The sequence below is a fragment of the Heterodontus francisci genome, unplaced genomic scaffold (genome assembly GCF_036365525.1).
Source record: "Heterodontus francisci isolate sHetFra1 unplaced genomic scaffold, sHetFra1.hap1 HAP1_SCAFFOLD_59, whole genome shotgun sequence".
NCBI classification, from domain to species: domain Eukaryota; kingdom Metazoa; phylum Chordata; class Chondrichthyes; order Heterodontiformes; family Heterodontidae; genus Heterodontus; species Heterodontus francisci.
In genome coordinates this window covers 7542348-7555518 of record NW_027140758.1, presented here as the reverse complement: position 1 = coordinate 7555518, position 13171 = coordinate 7542348, and the positions used below count along the sequence as shown (strand labels likewise).

The window sequence follows — 13171 nt, the reverse complement described above, 5'->3', positions numbered from 1 at the left end:
AAACTGTTTTGGATCAGTCATATAAATACCGTAGCTACAAGAGCAGGTCAGAGGCTGGGAATTCTGCTGCAAGGAACTCACCTCTGTCCACCATCTACAAGGCACAAGTCAGGAGTGTGATGCAATACTCCCCACTTGCCTGGATGAGTGGAGCTCCAACAACACCAAAGAAACTCAACACCATACAGGACAAAGCAGATCACTTGATCAGCACTCCATCCACTACTTTAAATATTCACTTCCTGCACCACCAGTGAACAGTGGCAGCAGTGTGTACCATCTACAAGATGCACTGCAGCAACTCACCAAGCCTCCTTCGACAGCACCTTCCAAACCCCCAACCTCGACCACCTAGAAGGATATTGGATGAATGGGAACACCACCATCTGCAAGCTCCCCTCCAAGTTACACACTGTCCTGACTGGGAACTATATCACCATTCCTTCACTGTCACTGGATCAAAATCTTGGAACTCACTTCCTAACAGCACTGTGGGTTTACGTACAACACATGGACTGCAGCAGCTCCAAAAAGGCAGCTCACCACCACCTTCTCAAGGGCAATTAAGGATGGACAATAAAGGCTGCGTTTGCTGACAACGCAACCACTAGGTGGCACAACTCGCTTTCTCCCCCTGCTTTGCACCGGCCGCTTCCACCCTCCACAGTCGCTCGCTCCAGAACTCGCTGCTCCCGCCCCCCTACTTCCCTGGCCGATTGTCTCCCGATCATGTCACCCCATTCTCCAGTCGTTCGCTCACTCCCCACACCCCTCCCCTCCAGCCGCTAGCTCCAGCCTCAAAGTCTCCTATTCAGCCGCTTCCTCCAGCTGAGTGAGGGGCTGGATACCCGATGATGCTTTCGCACACATGTGCGAAGATGGACCAGGCGCGGATATGCGATGATGTTGGCGCTGTGCAATGGCATCATCCTACGCATGTGCCACTTAATCCTGGCAAGATGTAGCTGTGCCGATGCACAGCTTGGCACAGTCCGATGATGTCAGCGGGCCGCTGCATTGACAGGAATCACATTGTGTCAGCAGTGCCCACATCCCAGGAAAGAAGAAAAAAGAGATTTACCACAATGGTAGCAGGGTGAGGGATTTCAGTTATGTGGAGAGATTGGAGAAGCTGGGGTTGTTCTCCTTGCAGCAGAGAAAATTCAGAAGAGATTTGACACATTTGTTCAAAATCATGGAGGTTTTCAATAGTTTAAAAAAGGAGAAACTGTTTCCAGTGGTAAAAGGGTCAGTAAGCAGAGGACACAGATATCAGGTGATTGGCAGAAGCACCAGAGATGACATGAGGAACCCTTTTTACACAGTAATGTGTTGTGATAAAGAAAGAAAAGACTTGCATTTATATAGCACCTTTCAAGACCACTGGACATATGAAAGCACTTAGTAGACAATGAAATACTTTTGAAGTGTCATCACTGTTGTAATGTCAGAAATGCAGCAGCTGATATTCACAAACTGTAATGTGATAATGACCAACTGATCTGATTGAGGGGCAAATATTGATCACAACACCAGGGAGAATTGCTCTTCACTTGTTTGAAATTGCAGCATGGGATATTTTACATTCACCCAAACATGCAGACCGGCTCTTGGTTTAACATAACACCTGAAAGGCAGCACCTTCAACACCCTCAGTGCTGTACTGGAGTGTCAGCTGTGAAATCTGAACCCAGAAGCTTGTGATTTCGAGGTGAATGTGACCAACTGAGCCACAGCTTTTACCTGAGTCTCAATCCTTCTGCCAACAGTTTCTCTCTATCGGGTCTGTCACGACCCCTCATGATTGTGAACACCTCTATCAAATCTCCTCTCTAAGGAGAACAACCCCAGCTTCTCCAATCTAACCACATAACTGAAATCCTAACCACATGTTGCAGAAAGGAATTTTTCCTCAAGTTCCTTCTGGTTTTGTGAGTCACCTTAAATCTGTAACCTTCGGTTATTGACCTTTCATCAGTTAGAAACAGTTCTTCAGTATTTACTCTACCTCAAACCTTCAAGGAAGCTCTGCAAAGTAACTGAAAATCAAGTTGTCAGAAGTGGGATTTAAACACATGCCTCCAGTGTAAGCTGCAACCTGAACAGAGAAGCTGAAACTGCTCAGTCACCTCAACTGTTCAGACCTTTTTGACCTCGTCATCACTTCTGTACTTTGAAAGGTTCACTCAGTTCAGGAACTTGTTCAATGTTACTGGAATGCTCAGTGATTGGGATATTAACTCCCCCGGGTTTTCCTGAGCTTGTTCTCGGTGTATGGGGATGTTTGTCCTGGGCCGTGGAATCTTGCATCCCTGTAATGGACATTAACCCACTGATTGAATCTGTATTCACTGCTTTCCGCTGGTGCTGGGTTATTGCAGAGTGTGGGGCTGGAATGTTGCTGCTTGTCCGGGCCTCACTCACTCTGGGAAAGAGTGAATAATTGATGCGTCTGTTTCTGTATCTGAAATGTGACTTAGATCTGCTGTTATTAACCGAGGCAGCGCTGCAGGAGGATACGTTAATAATCTCTCACTAATCAACTGCAAACAGTCAGAATGTGTAACTTTGAGCAGCGCTTTCTGCAATGTCAGGGCTGGAAAGTTGAGGGAGGGAGAGACAGTGTCAGTATCTGAGTGTATACAGCACTGTACAGAGAAAGAGTCAATATACCGGGGCTGAGACACAGTGCATCTTTTCACATTTAATCACAATAATATCCACAGTCAGGAGCTGAAAATGATGAAAAACCGAATAGCAAGAGCAAAAATAAGAAAAGTAAGTAATTATAGATTAGCTGATGAGCTTTCACTGTGTTACCTGGCAGTCTACTGTTTTATATTCAATGCTCTCTCCACTGTGGCCAGGGAATGATTTCTTCTCAAAGGCTGAACATTAACAAAACTGCTTGTAATTTAAAATCTTTTAAAAGTAATTCCATGGAGCGAATGGGGCAAAGTCAAATAACTGCACCAATTATAGGAGAGCTGGTTGGTGATGACGTGGATGTGTCTGCAGTGTGCAGGACCAGACTGTTTCTATAGATTCACAATGAATGTTCCACCCTTTATTTATAACAGTAAAACTGATAGTGGACAATGGCTATTCTGGTTGCAGCAACCTGAAGCTTTAACTCATTAACACCCTACTTTAGGGTAATTTAGAAAGAACAACACCCAGCTCTGTCAGTTAGTGTGTTTGTTTGTTAACCCACAATTTGTTGGTTCAAGCACATAAATGGATGAGGCTTTATTAACTTAAACTCTTCTACATCTGCTATATTACTCTTGCTTTTGATTTTTCAAAGATAAGGTTAATCAGGTCTTTCTTTATGAAATCCATGCTGACTGTGTTTTATTATTTTTCATTTCCATCTGTATTTTCTACTTCGGAGGATTACAGGATATTATCATTTTTTTATTCATTCATGGGAGGTGGGTGTCGCTGACTGGGCCAGCATTTATTATCCATCCCTAATTGCCTTGAGAAGGTGGTGCTGAGCTGCCTTCTTGAACCACTGCAGTCCATGTGCTGCTGTTATGAAGAGAGTTCCAGGATTTTGACCCAGCAACAGTGAAGGAACGGTGATACAGTTACAATTCAGGATGGTGTGTGGCTTGGAGGGGAACTTGCAGGTTGTGGTGTTCCCATGCATCTGCTGCCCTTGTCCTTCTCGGTGATAAAGGTCGCGGGTTTGAGAGGGGCTGTCTCAGGAGCCTTGGCTCATTGCTGCAGTGCATCTTGTGGATGGTACACACTGCTGCCACTGTGTGCCAGTGATGGAGGGCATGAATGTTGTAAATGGGGTGCCAATCAAGCGGGCTGCTTTGTCCTGTTGGGTTTCTTGAGTATTGTTGGAGCTCCACCCAGCCAGACAAGTGGAGAGTATTCCATCATACCCCTGACTAGTCTACAGGCTTTGGGGAGTCAGGAGGTGAGTTCCTTGCCGCAGGATTCCTAGTCTCTGACCTGCTCTTGTAGCCATAATATTTATATGGCTACTGCAGTTCAGTTTCTGCTCAATGGTAACCCCCAGGTTGTTGAGAGTGGGGGATTCAGCGATGGTAATGCCATTGAATGTCAAAGGGAGATGGTTAGATTCTCTCTTGTTTGGGATGGTCATTGTCTGGCAGTTGTGTGGTGAGAATCTTATACATATTTATTGTCGGGTACTCTATTGTACTGTTGAGTGACTACACTTGAAAAGTCCTTCCTTCATTGGCTGTAAAAGGCTTTGCAATGTCCTGTGGTCGTGAAATGCAAGTCTTGCTTTTTCCATTGTTATCAGTGTCATTGTGATCAAAAGATAGGATTCATGAGCACAAAGTTTAAATCAATTTTGATTAAAATAATGTAAAAGTATCTATATTTTTGCACTGTACTTAATAATCTCCATCTTCCTATCCTTACCAAGTACAATGTCTTTGACCCTGAAATTGATTCCACAATCTCAGTCCCTCAGACAATTTCAGCTCAGTTCTGATGAAAGGTCACAGATCTGAAACGTTAACTTTGTTTCTCTCTCCACAGATGCTGCCAGACCTGCTGAGTATTTCCAGCATTTTCTGTTTTTATTTCAGATTTCCAGTATCAGCAGTATTTTGCTTCTGTGTTACTTTGAAAGTGGAAACTGACCCACCTGTCTACAATTCACACTGGGGTCTCCCATGAAATGATTCTGTATAATGTTGATGTCATGAATACAGACTCCGAGCACAGAGCTTCCTGTGGGGAATTGGGGATATGAAAACCAGCAGACTCTGCAGGAATTTCCACTGGGAGCACAAATTCACAAAATCTACCTTTTATATATCGATTCATTTTGATTGTCCTTCTGGAAAATTATTTTGAAACAATTTAAACATCAACCCACAGCTCCATGACTGGGTCAATTATGAGGTCATCCTCTGACAGGTCATATGACAGCTGGAGCCACAAGACATCAGAACCAGATTTGTGACTGGATTAAAACCCGGAATCCTGTCCCAATGGCTTTTCAAATAAAGCTGTTGCTGTTTGAAAACACAGCAGTTAAACTTTCTGCCTGACCATGAGGGGAGCTAGGGAGAAATTTACAAAACTAAATCCTTTTACAAAATAGTTCAAAAACCATTCACTGGAAAATCATGTGAGGATTCATATGCAGTAGAGAAACAAGCAGAATACAAAAAGTACAGAGGAGAGCTGAAAAAGGAAATGAGATCAGCAAGAGAATGTATGAGAAAAGATTAGCAGGTCACATAACTGGGAACACTGAAGTCTTTTACCAACATATGGACAGTCAATGAAAGGGTGGGTCAATTAGGAGATCCTGTGGAGGCAGAGGTTGTGGCTGAGGTACGAATTAAGTACATTTCATCTGTCATCACAAAACAAACGGGTGCTGCAAATGTCACAGTAAAGGAGGAGGAAGTGGAGAATTTGGAGGGGATGAAAATAGATAAAGAGGAGACAATTACAAGGTTAGCAGTGCTCACAGTAGAACGGTCACTCGGTGTGGATGGGCTGCATCCTGGGTTGCTGAGGGAAGTCAAGGTGGAAATAGCAGAGACTCGAACCACAATCTTTCAATCCTCCTTGAATATGGGAATGATGCCAGAGGACTGGAGGATGGAGGTAAGCTTGGGTAGTTCGATCTCGGTTTAACCTGACCATTTTTATCATGTATGCATTGTCATAACTAACAACGTTAAGAAAGCCATTTTATAATGAACACATGACCAAAGGAACCATTTTGTGTACAGTACTAACGTTTATATCCTGTATAATTAATGAGTAGCTACCCATCCTGAAACAGATGATTGTAAAAGTAATGGACCTTGATTGAGTTATAATTAATGAATCAATAAACATTTTAGAGAGAATGGGTTTTCATTTAAATTTTGTTCAATCTAATTACTGTGTGTTTCTGTGTCTTTGTGGGAAAGGACAGTTTCAGCTAAATGTATTCAAACAATGGACCTTTCTCGGACCCCTGATAAAACCCATGGTGTGGTACATCGTGACCTTCAAGAGTCTAGATTTAATGAACAGGAAACTTGTTTCAGATCAGATTGGGAGACAGTGTGAGACCACTCCATTGTACTCATATCTGAGATTCTGAGGACAGGTGACTGTTAGTGGAAGACATTATTAAGAACTAATTAAATGTACCTAGCAACAGCTAGGACCAATTATTATTTTACATGGTGGTGTGATGGCCATCCAGGGGTTAAAAGTAGGGATCTTGTAAGGTTTCAGTGTGCAGGAACACTAGAAGGCCTCAGAGGTAAAGGCTCAGATCATCGACCAAGTTCTCCACCTGATGAGGGATCTAGACTGGACAAAGAGGACCGTGACGCTCTGAGACCAAGCTCGACCAGTCCCCAGAGCTGTAAAGTTATATTCCCCAAGTTTGTTAAGTATAATTTTACTTTCAATTATTAAGTACTATTTTACTCTCAATAAAAGTTCTGGACTTATTAATCAAGTATCCTGTTGCTTTAATTGGTTAAAGTCATGCCCAAAGTGATTGTCTGCAATAGACTTTCCAGAATTAAAAGATAAGTCTGCAAGGGTTGTGAATATTACAGCCCTGTTTAAAAAGAGAGATAAACCCAGGAACTACAGACCAATTAGTCTAATGTCGGTGGTGGGGAAACTTTTAGAGACAATTATCCAGGAGAAAATTAACTGTCACTTGGTAGAACATGGGCTAATAAACGACAGCCAGTACAGATTGGTTAACAGAAGATTGTGTCTGAAATAATTAATGAATTAATTTCTTTGATGAAGTTTCAGAGAGAGTTGACGAGGGTGGTGAGGTTAATGGTGCGTGTCTGGACATCAAAATTGTGTTTGAAAAGATACCATAAACTAGACTTGGGGCAGCACAATGGCACAGTGGTTGGCACTGCAACCTCACAGCTCTCGCAACCCAGGTTCAGTTCTGGGTACTGCCTGTGCAGAGTTTGCAAGTTCTCCCTGTGACTGTGTGTGTTTCTGCTGGGTGCTCCGGTTTCCTCCCACAAGCAAAGACTGCAGGTTAATAGGTAAATTGGCTGTTGTAAATTGTCCCTAGTGTAGGTAAGAGAATGGTGGGGATGTGGTAGGGAATATGGGATTATGGTGTAGGATTACTATAAATGGGTGGTGGTTGGTCAGCACAGACTCAGTGGGCCGGATGGCCTGTTTCAGTTTTGCATCTCTCTATGACTTGTTAACAAAATTCAAGCAGATGGGATTAAATGGGCAGTGGCAGTGTGGATCCAAAATTGGCTGCAGGGTAAAAAGTAGGGTGAATGCTTGTTTTTCAGAATGGAGGGAGTTATACAGTAATGTCCTTGTTGTTGCAATATGTTCAATGTCAGACCCCGAGCTGTCCGAGGGATGGGGCAATTTGTGATGTTCCTGTGGTTGCAATATTTGCAGTGTCTGACCTTGATCTGTCACAGGGACGTGGCGTTTATGAGGTCCCTGTGGGGTGCTGTTTGTTTGGTGTGTCACACTGACCTGTCCCAGAGAGCGGGAAGGTTGTGATGTCCTTGTGGGTTGCAATCTGTTCAGTGACTGACTCTGATCTGTACCAGGGATGGGGCAGTGTGTGATATCCTTGTGCATGTCATACAGGCCCACTGGTGTGTGGTTCCATCCTGATGCCAAGAAACAGAGCCCCATCTCTGGGCAAAAAGTCTCACTTCTCGATGGGTGTCTCGAGAAGAGGCAGTGGTTAGCACCGCAGCCTCACACCTCCAGTGACCCGCGTTCGATTCTGGGTACTGCCTGTGCAGAGTTTACAAGTTCTCCCTGTGACCACTTGGGTTTCTGCCGGGTGCTCCGGTTTCCTCCCACAGCCAAAGACTTGCAGGTTGATAGGTAAATTGGCCATTGTAAGTTGCCCCGAGTGTAGGCAGGTGGTAGGGGAATTGAGGGGATGTGGTAGGAATACGGGATTAATGCAGAATTAGTATAAATGAGTGGTTGATGGTCGGCACAGACTCGGTGGGCTGGAAGGGCCTGTTTCAGTACTGTATCTCTAAATAAATGAATAAGAAGGCTGAGGGAGTAAACCTGGAGAGTAAATCCGGAGTGGAGTCCTGGAGGCAGTTACCTGTTACTTATCAGGCAGTTTTCCAGCAACTCCAACAGCAGAGCTGGTAACAAACAATCCTGGTTTTTCCTTTCCTTTGGACAATACTAGCAATGCTGAGAGGGGGTCCTGATTCTCAGGGTCTCCATACTATTTGCCCAGGCCTGTGCCCTGGAGAGGACACTCCAGCTTCTTGGTTAAACATTAGCACAACCCGGGAATAAACAGTTACTGATTATAAGCTCTCATTGAATTGGTGTAGAGTATGAGCACCAGGGGTTACTTCGGACAGTGGAAGAGCTCTTAGTGTCTCATTGGATAGGCACCATTCACTCCAAGCTGGGCAGCCCCCAGTCAGTTAGGTGCTGTGAAGCCACGACCTGCTTGCTTCAATGGGTGCTTGGAGCTTGGAGAGTCATCTCTCAACATGCGGATCGATAATCTATGCACCAAGAAAAACAAACTCAACAAAGAAGACACCAGTCCTTCGCATCGCAAGCTGGAATGTGAGGACCATGTGTCCTGTCCTTACCGACAACCTTCTGCAGGTTGATGACACACACAAGACAGCTGTGATCGACAAGGAACTCACAAGGCTCAATGTGGACATTGCTGAGCTGCAAGAAACTAGACTCGTTCAAAGTGGATCCCTCAAAGAGAAACCCTACACCTTCTTCTGGCAGGGGAAAGCCCAAGAGGCAACTCGTGAGCATGGAGTGGGTTTCACAGTAAAAAACACGCTGCTTGAGATGAGTGAACCACCCACAGTAGGCTCAGAGAGACTTCTTACTCTTCACTTGTCAACAAGCGTGGGCCCAGTTAATCTCATGTGCATCTATGTCCCGACACTCACCTCCACCCCAGATGTCAAGGATCAATTCTATGTGACACTTGACACTGCCATCAGTAGAATTCCCAGCACTGAGGGACTGTACCTTCCAGGAGACTTCAACACAAGCTTGGATACTGACTACACAGCTTTGCCAATGTGCATAGAGCACCAGGGGATTTGCAAGATGAACGAAAATGTATAGAGGTTGCTGGAGCTATGCTGTCACCATGGATTCTGTGTGATGAACAGCTACTTCCAGGTCAAGCTGTGCCACAAGGTGTCCTGGAGACATCCGAGATCACGCCACTGGCACCAGCTAGACCTTATCATCACCAGACATACCACCCTCAGCAGTGTCCTCATCACTCACAGCTATCACAGCGCTGACTGTGACACTGACCACTCCCTGGTGTGTAACAAGGTCAGGCTTCAGCCAAGGAAGCTTCATCCATCCATGAAGAAAGGTCGTCTCCTGATCAACACTTGCCGAACCACTGACCCAGAAAGGACCCAGGAGTTCCTCAACATCCTCGATCAGGCTCTTTCAGACAACAATGCTCAAGGCCTCAGTGCAGTGTCAAAGTGGAATCATCTGCACACCACCATCTATAACTCTGCACTCACTGTGTATAGGAAAAGAGATGGGAGGAATGCTGACTGGTTTGAGGCTTATTGGACTGAAATGGAGTCAGTTACTGTAACTCAGTGGAGAGCCCACATGAACTACAAACAAGTCCCCAGCAAACATCTAGATGCTCTCAGAGCTGCCAGAAACAAGTCTCTGCAGACTGCTCAGCACTGCACCAATCAATACTGGTTAAAACTCTGCGGCTGAATCCGGGGATGCTAGAGGGATGTATGAAGGAATTAAGAAAGCAATGGGCCCAGTAGTAACTAAATCAGCACCTTTTGAAGACAAAGAGAGGGGTGATCATCAGTGAACCTAACAAGCAGATGGAAAGGTGACTGGAGCATTATCTTGAACTCTACATAACGGAGAACATTGTCATTGAAGTAGCTCTCAGTGCTATTCCAGACTTCCCTGTCATGGAGGAACTGGACAGTGAGCCCACCATAGTCCTGCTCAACAAGGGCTCAAAACATGCGTGATGCAAACATTGTCACCTTGTACAAAATTAAGGGGGATCGAAGTGACTGCAGCAATTATTGGAGCCAGCTACTCAGTTCCACTCACCTGCTCGATCCCTTTCCTCCTGCAAGTTCCTTTGCTTCAGGTATCCATCCAATTTCCTTTTCAAATCATTGATTGTCTCTACTTCCACCACACTCATGGGTCAGGACATTACCACTCACAGCATAAAAAAATTCCACCTCACCCAAGAATGGGAAGTATTTATATCTTCCATATTTAGCTTATTCTCTATCTCTACGAGAATAGAATGGCAGTCAACATGAAAGGGAACCCAAAAATCTTTGAGCAGTCTTTAAATAATAAGCAGGTAGTAAGCGGTGAAGTGGGCCCCATTAGGGACAAAGAGGGTAATATATACTTAGAGATGCAGGGCAATGTTAATCTAGTTAATGAGTACCTTGTATCAATGATCACTAAGGAAGTGGAATTTGACAAAATATCAGTAGAAGTGGAGAGTGTAGAGGCAATGGAGAGGGTAAAAATTGAGAGAGGGAGGTACTGAAAAGGCTGGTTATGCTTCAGGAAGATAAATTACCTGGTCCGGATGTCTTTCATCCCAGATTGCGAAAGGAAATGTGGATGCAGATAAGAGAAAGGCTTTCTATAATCTTCCAATCTTCCCTGGATACGGGGAAGGTGTCAGAGGATTAAACAGTGGAAAATGTGACACCCTTATTCAAGAAAGGGTGCAAGGACAGTCCGGCTAACTACAGGCCAGTTAGATTAACAGCAGTGCTGGGTAAGGTTTTAGAAAGAATAATCAGGGAAAAAATCAACAGTCACTTGGAGAGGTTTGAGTTAATTCAGGAGCGTGAGCATGGATTTATAAATCGGAGTTCATGCTTGACTAATCTAACTGCATGTTTTGATGAACTAACAGAGAAGGTTTATGAAGGGCATGCAGTGGATGTTGTTTATGTGGATTTTAAGAGGCGACACATAAAAGGGTGATTAACAACATTGAGGTTCATGGAATAGGAGGGTCAGTGTCCAATTGGATAGAAAATTGGCTTAAGGACAGAAAACAGCAAGTCGTAATAAATGGTTCATTCTCAGACTGGAAGGTTGTCGACAGTGCTGTTCCCCAAGGGTCACTGCTGGAACCACTGCTTTTTATTTGCTACAGATAAATGACTTGGATCTTGGAATATAGAGTAGAATCTCAAAATATGCCGATAACACCAAACTTGGAGAAGTGGCAAACAGTGAGGATGAAATGAACCACCTGCAACAAGACAGTGATAGGCTAGCAGAATGGGCAGACAGGTGCAGATGGATTTTAATAGACACTAGTGTGAGGTGATGCATTTTAGCAGAAGGAATAGGGAGAGTCAATATATACTTAATGGCACAGTTCTAAAGAGTGTGCAGGAATAGAGTGACCTGTTCACTGAACAATGAACAACGTGAACAATTACTTCTTGTTGTGTGCTCTCAGATTTGTCACCTTCACTGCACTGGAGTGAGGTGACATCTACTGGCAGGAAGCAAGAACTGCAATCAAGCAGCAGAAATTCCATCGTCTGTCAGGGTGAAAGAAACATTGCAATGTGAGGAAATAGTGAATGGGTTTGATTGGGTTGATGGAGACATGATTCCACTTGTGGTGGAGTCCAAAGCAAAGGCCAGAAATATAAAATTGTCATTATTAAAAGATATGAGGAATTCATGATAAATGTATTTAGTTAGTGAGTGGGTGGAATCTGGATAAAATAGAAAGTGAGATTGGGTGGACAGAAGCAGTGTGAAAGGATGGCTCAAACAAAAGGTAAACGCCCTGAAAGGTGAACTCTGTTTCTCTCTCCACAGATGCTGCCAGAGTTTCTGAACATTTCCAACACTTTCTGTTTTTATTTCAGAATTTGCAGGATGTTGCTTTGCTCTGAAAAAAAAATGGATGATCGGCTTTGGCTGCCAGTGAAATTCCACAGGAGCTAAAAGGAAGTTCTGATATCAGTGGCATGTTGATCTAGGGGTAGGATTCTTGCTTAGGGTGAGTGATTAATTAATGTGTGAGAGATCCTGGGTTCAAATCCTAGACAAGCCCTTCTTCTTTGGCATTTTTAGTTTAAGGTCATTGATTGGTTTCAGCCTTGCAGAAGGCGGAATTGATTTCCATATGGAGCCTGCTTGAGGAAAGAGAGCTGGATTCAAAGATCTTGATTAACTCAATGTACAGATAGCCAAGTGGGAATGTAAAGTTGTTGCAGTAATTGTGACCTGACTCCAAAAACAACAGGACTGGGTTCTGGACTGGAATGGAATGGAATTCTTCAGTGTTTCTGTTGTTTGGCTTGCATTGACTCATCGAGTTTCTTGTTTTTCACTTTGTCGATGCCTTTGAATAATTGTGGATCCTTCTTCAGATTGTCTTCTTTCACCAGGTAGTTCTGACCTCTGATGATGATGATTGTAATGAGCTTCAATTTCGCTGATAGTTTTGGAACTGAACAGATTTCCTTTGCTTGAGTCTACAACATGGAACTCAGTCTGACATGTGGACCCATGGGAGGATTTGAATGCCACCCCTGCGTTGAAGAATACAGTTGCATCCATCCAATAAGAGACCGAGTAGAAGTGACAGTTCAGTCAGTCAAACATGAAACTTTTAATTTCAGGGTGGTGAGTTTGAGTGCCATTTTGTTTTTCCCTTTTTTAAGGCTTCATTAGCAGAGAGTACAAGGAGTGTTTGAAATGAAATTCAGCAAAAGTATGAGAAAGTCTCACTTTGATTCAGGACTCTTATCTCTCTGCAGCATCTCGCTGTGAAAGATTGACTTCATCTCATTTCATTCCCAGCTCGGGGTCAGTGCGGCTCAATGGGACTTCTGGCCATCTCCCGCTTCACAATCCATCAGAGCTGAGAAAGCAATGGGGAATATTATTCACGGCTCTGTAACCAGAGGACACCAATTTAAGGTGAATGGCAAAAGAACCAAAGGCAACATGAGGAAAAACTTCTTTTGCACAGCGAGTGGTTAAGATCTGATATGCACTGCTTGAGATTGTGATGGAGGCTGATTCAACCATGGTTTTCAAAATGGTATAAAATAATTATCTGAAGTGAAAAAAATTGCATGTTTTCATGGAATACATGAGTCTGTGGCATGAGCTGAGT

General features: G+C 43.9%; 1 protein-coding gene across 1 annotated transcript in view; it reads left to right on the top strand.

The window, feature by feature from the left end:
- Window positions 1-5646, top strand: part of LOC137360597 (histone H2A.J-like) — a 61230-nt gene extending 55584 nt beyond the window's left edge. Inside the window, exon 3 of the mRNA XM_068025990.1 lies at window positions 5282-5646. Within this exon, the coding sequence (XP_067882091.1) occupies window positions 5282-5646 (365 nt within the window). The remainder of the gene's footprint in view (window positions 1-5281) is intronic.
- Window positions 5647-13171: the final 7525 nt, after the last annotated feature.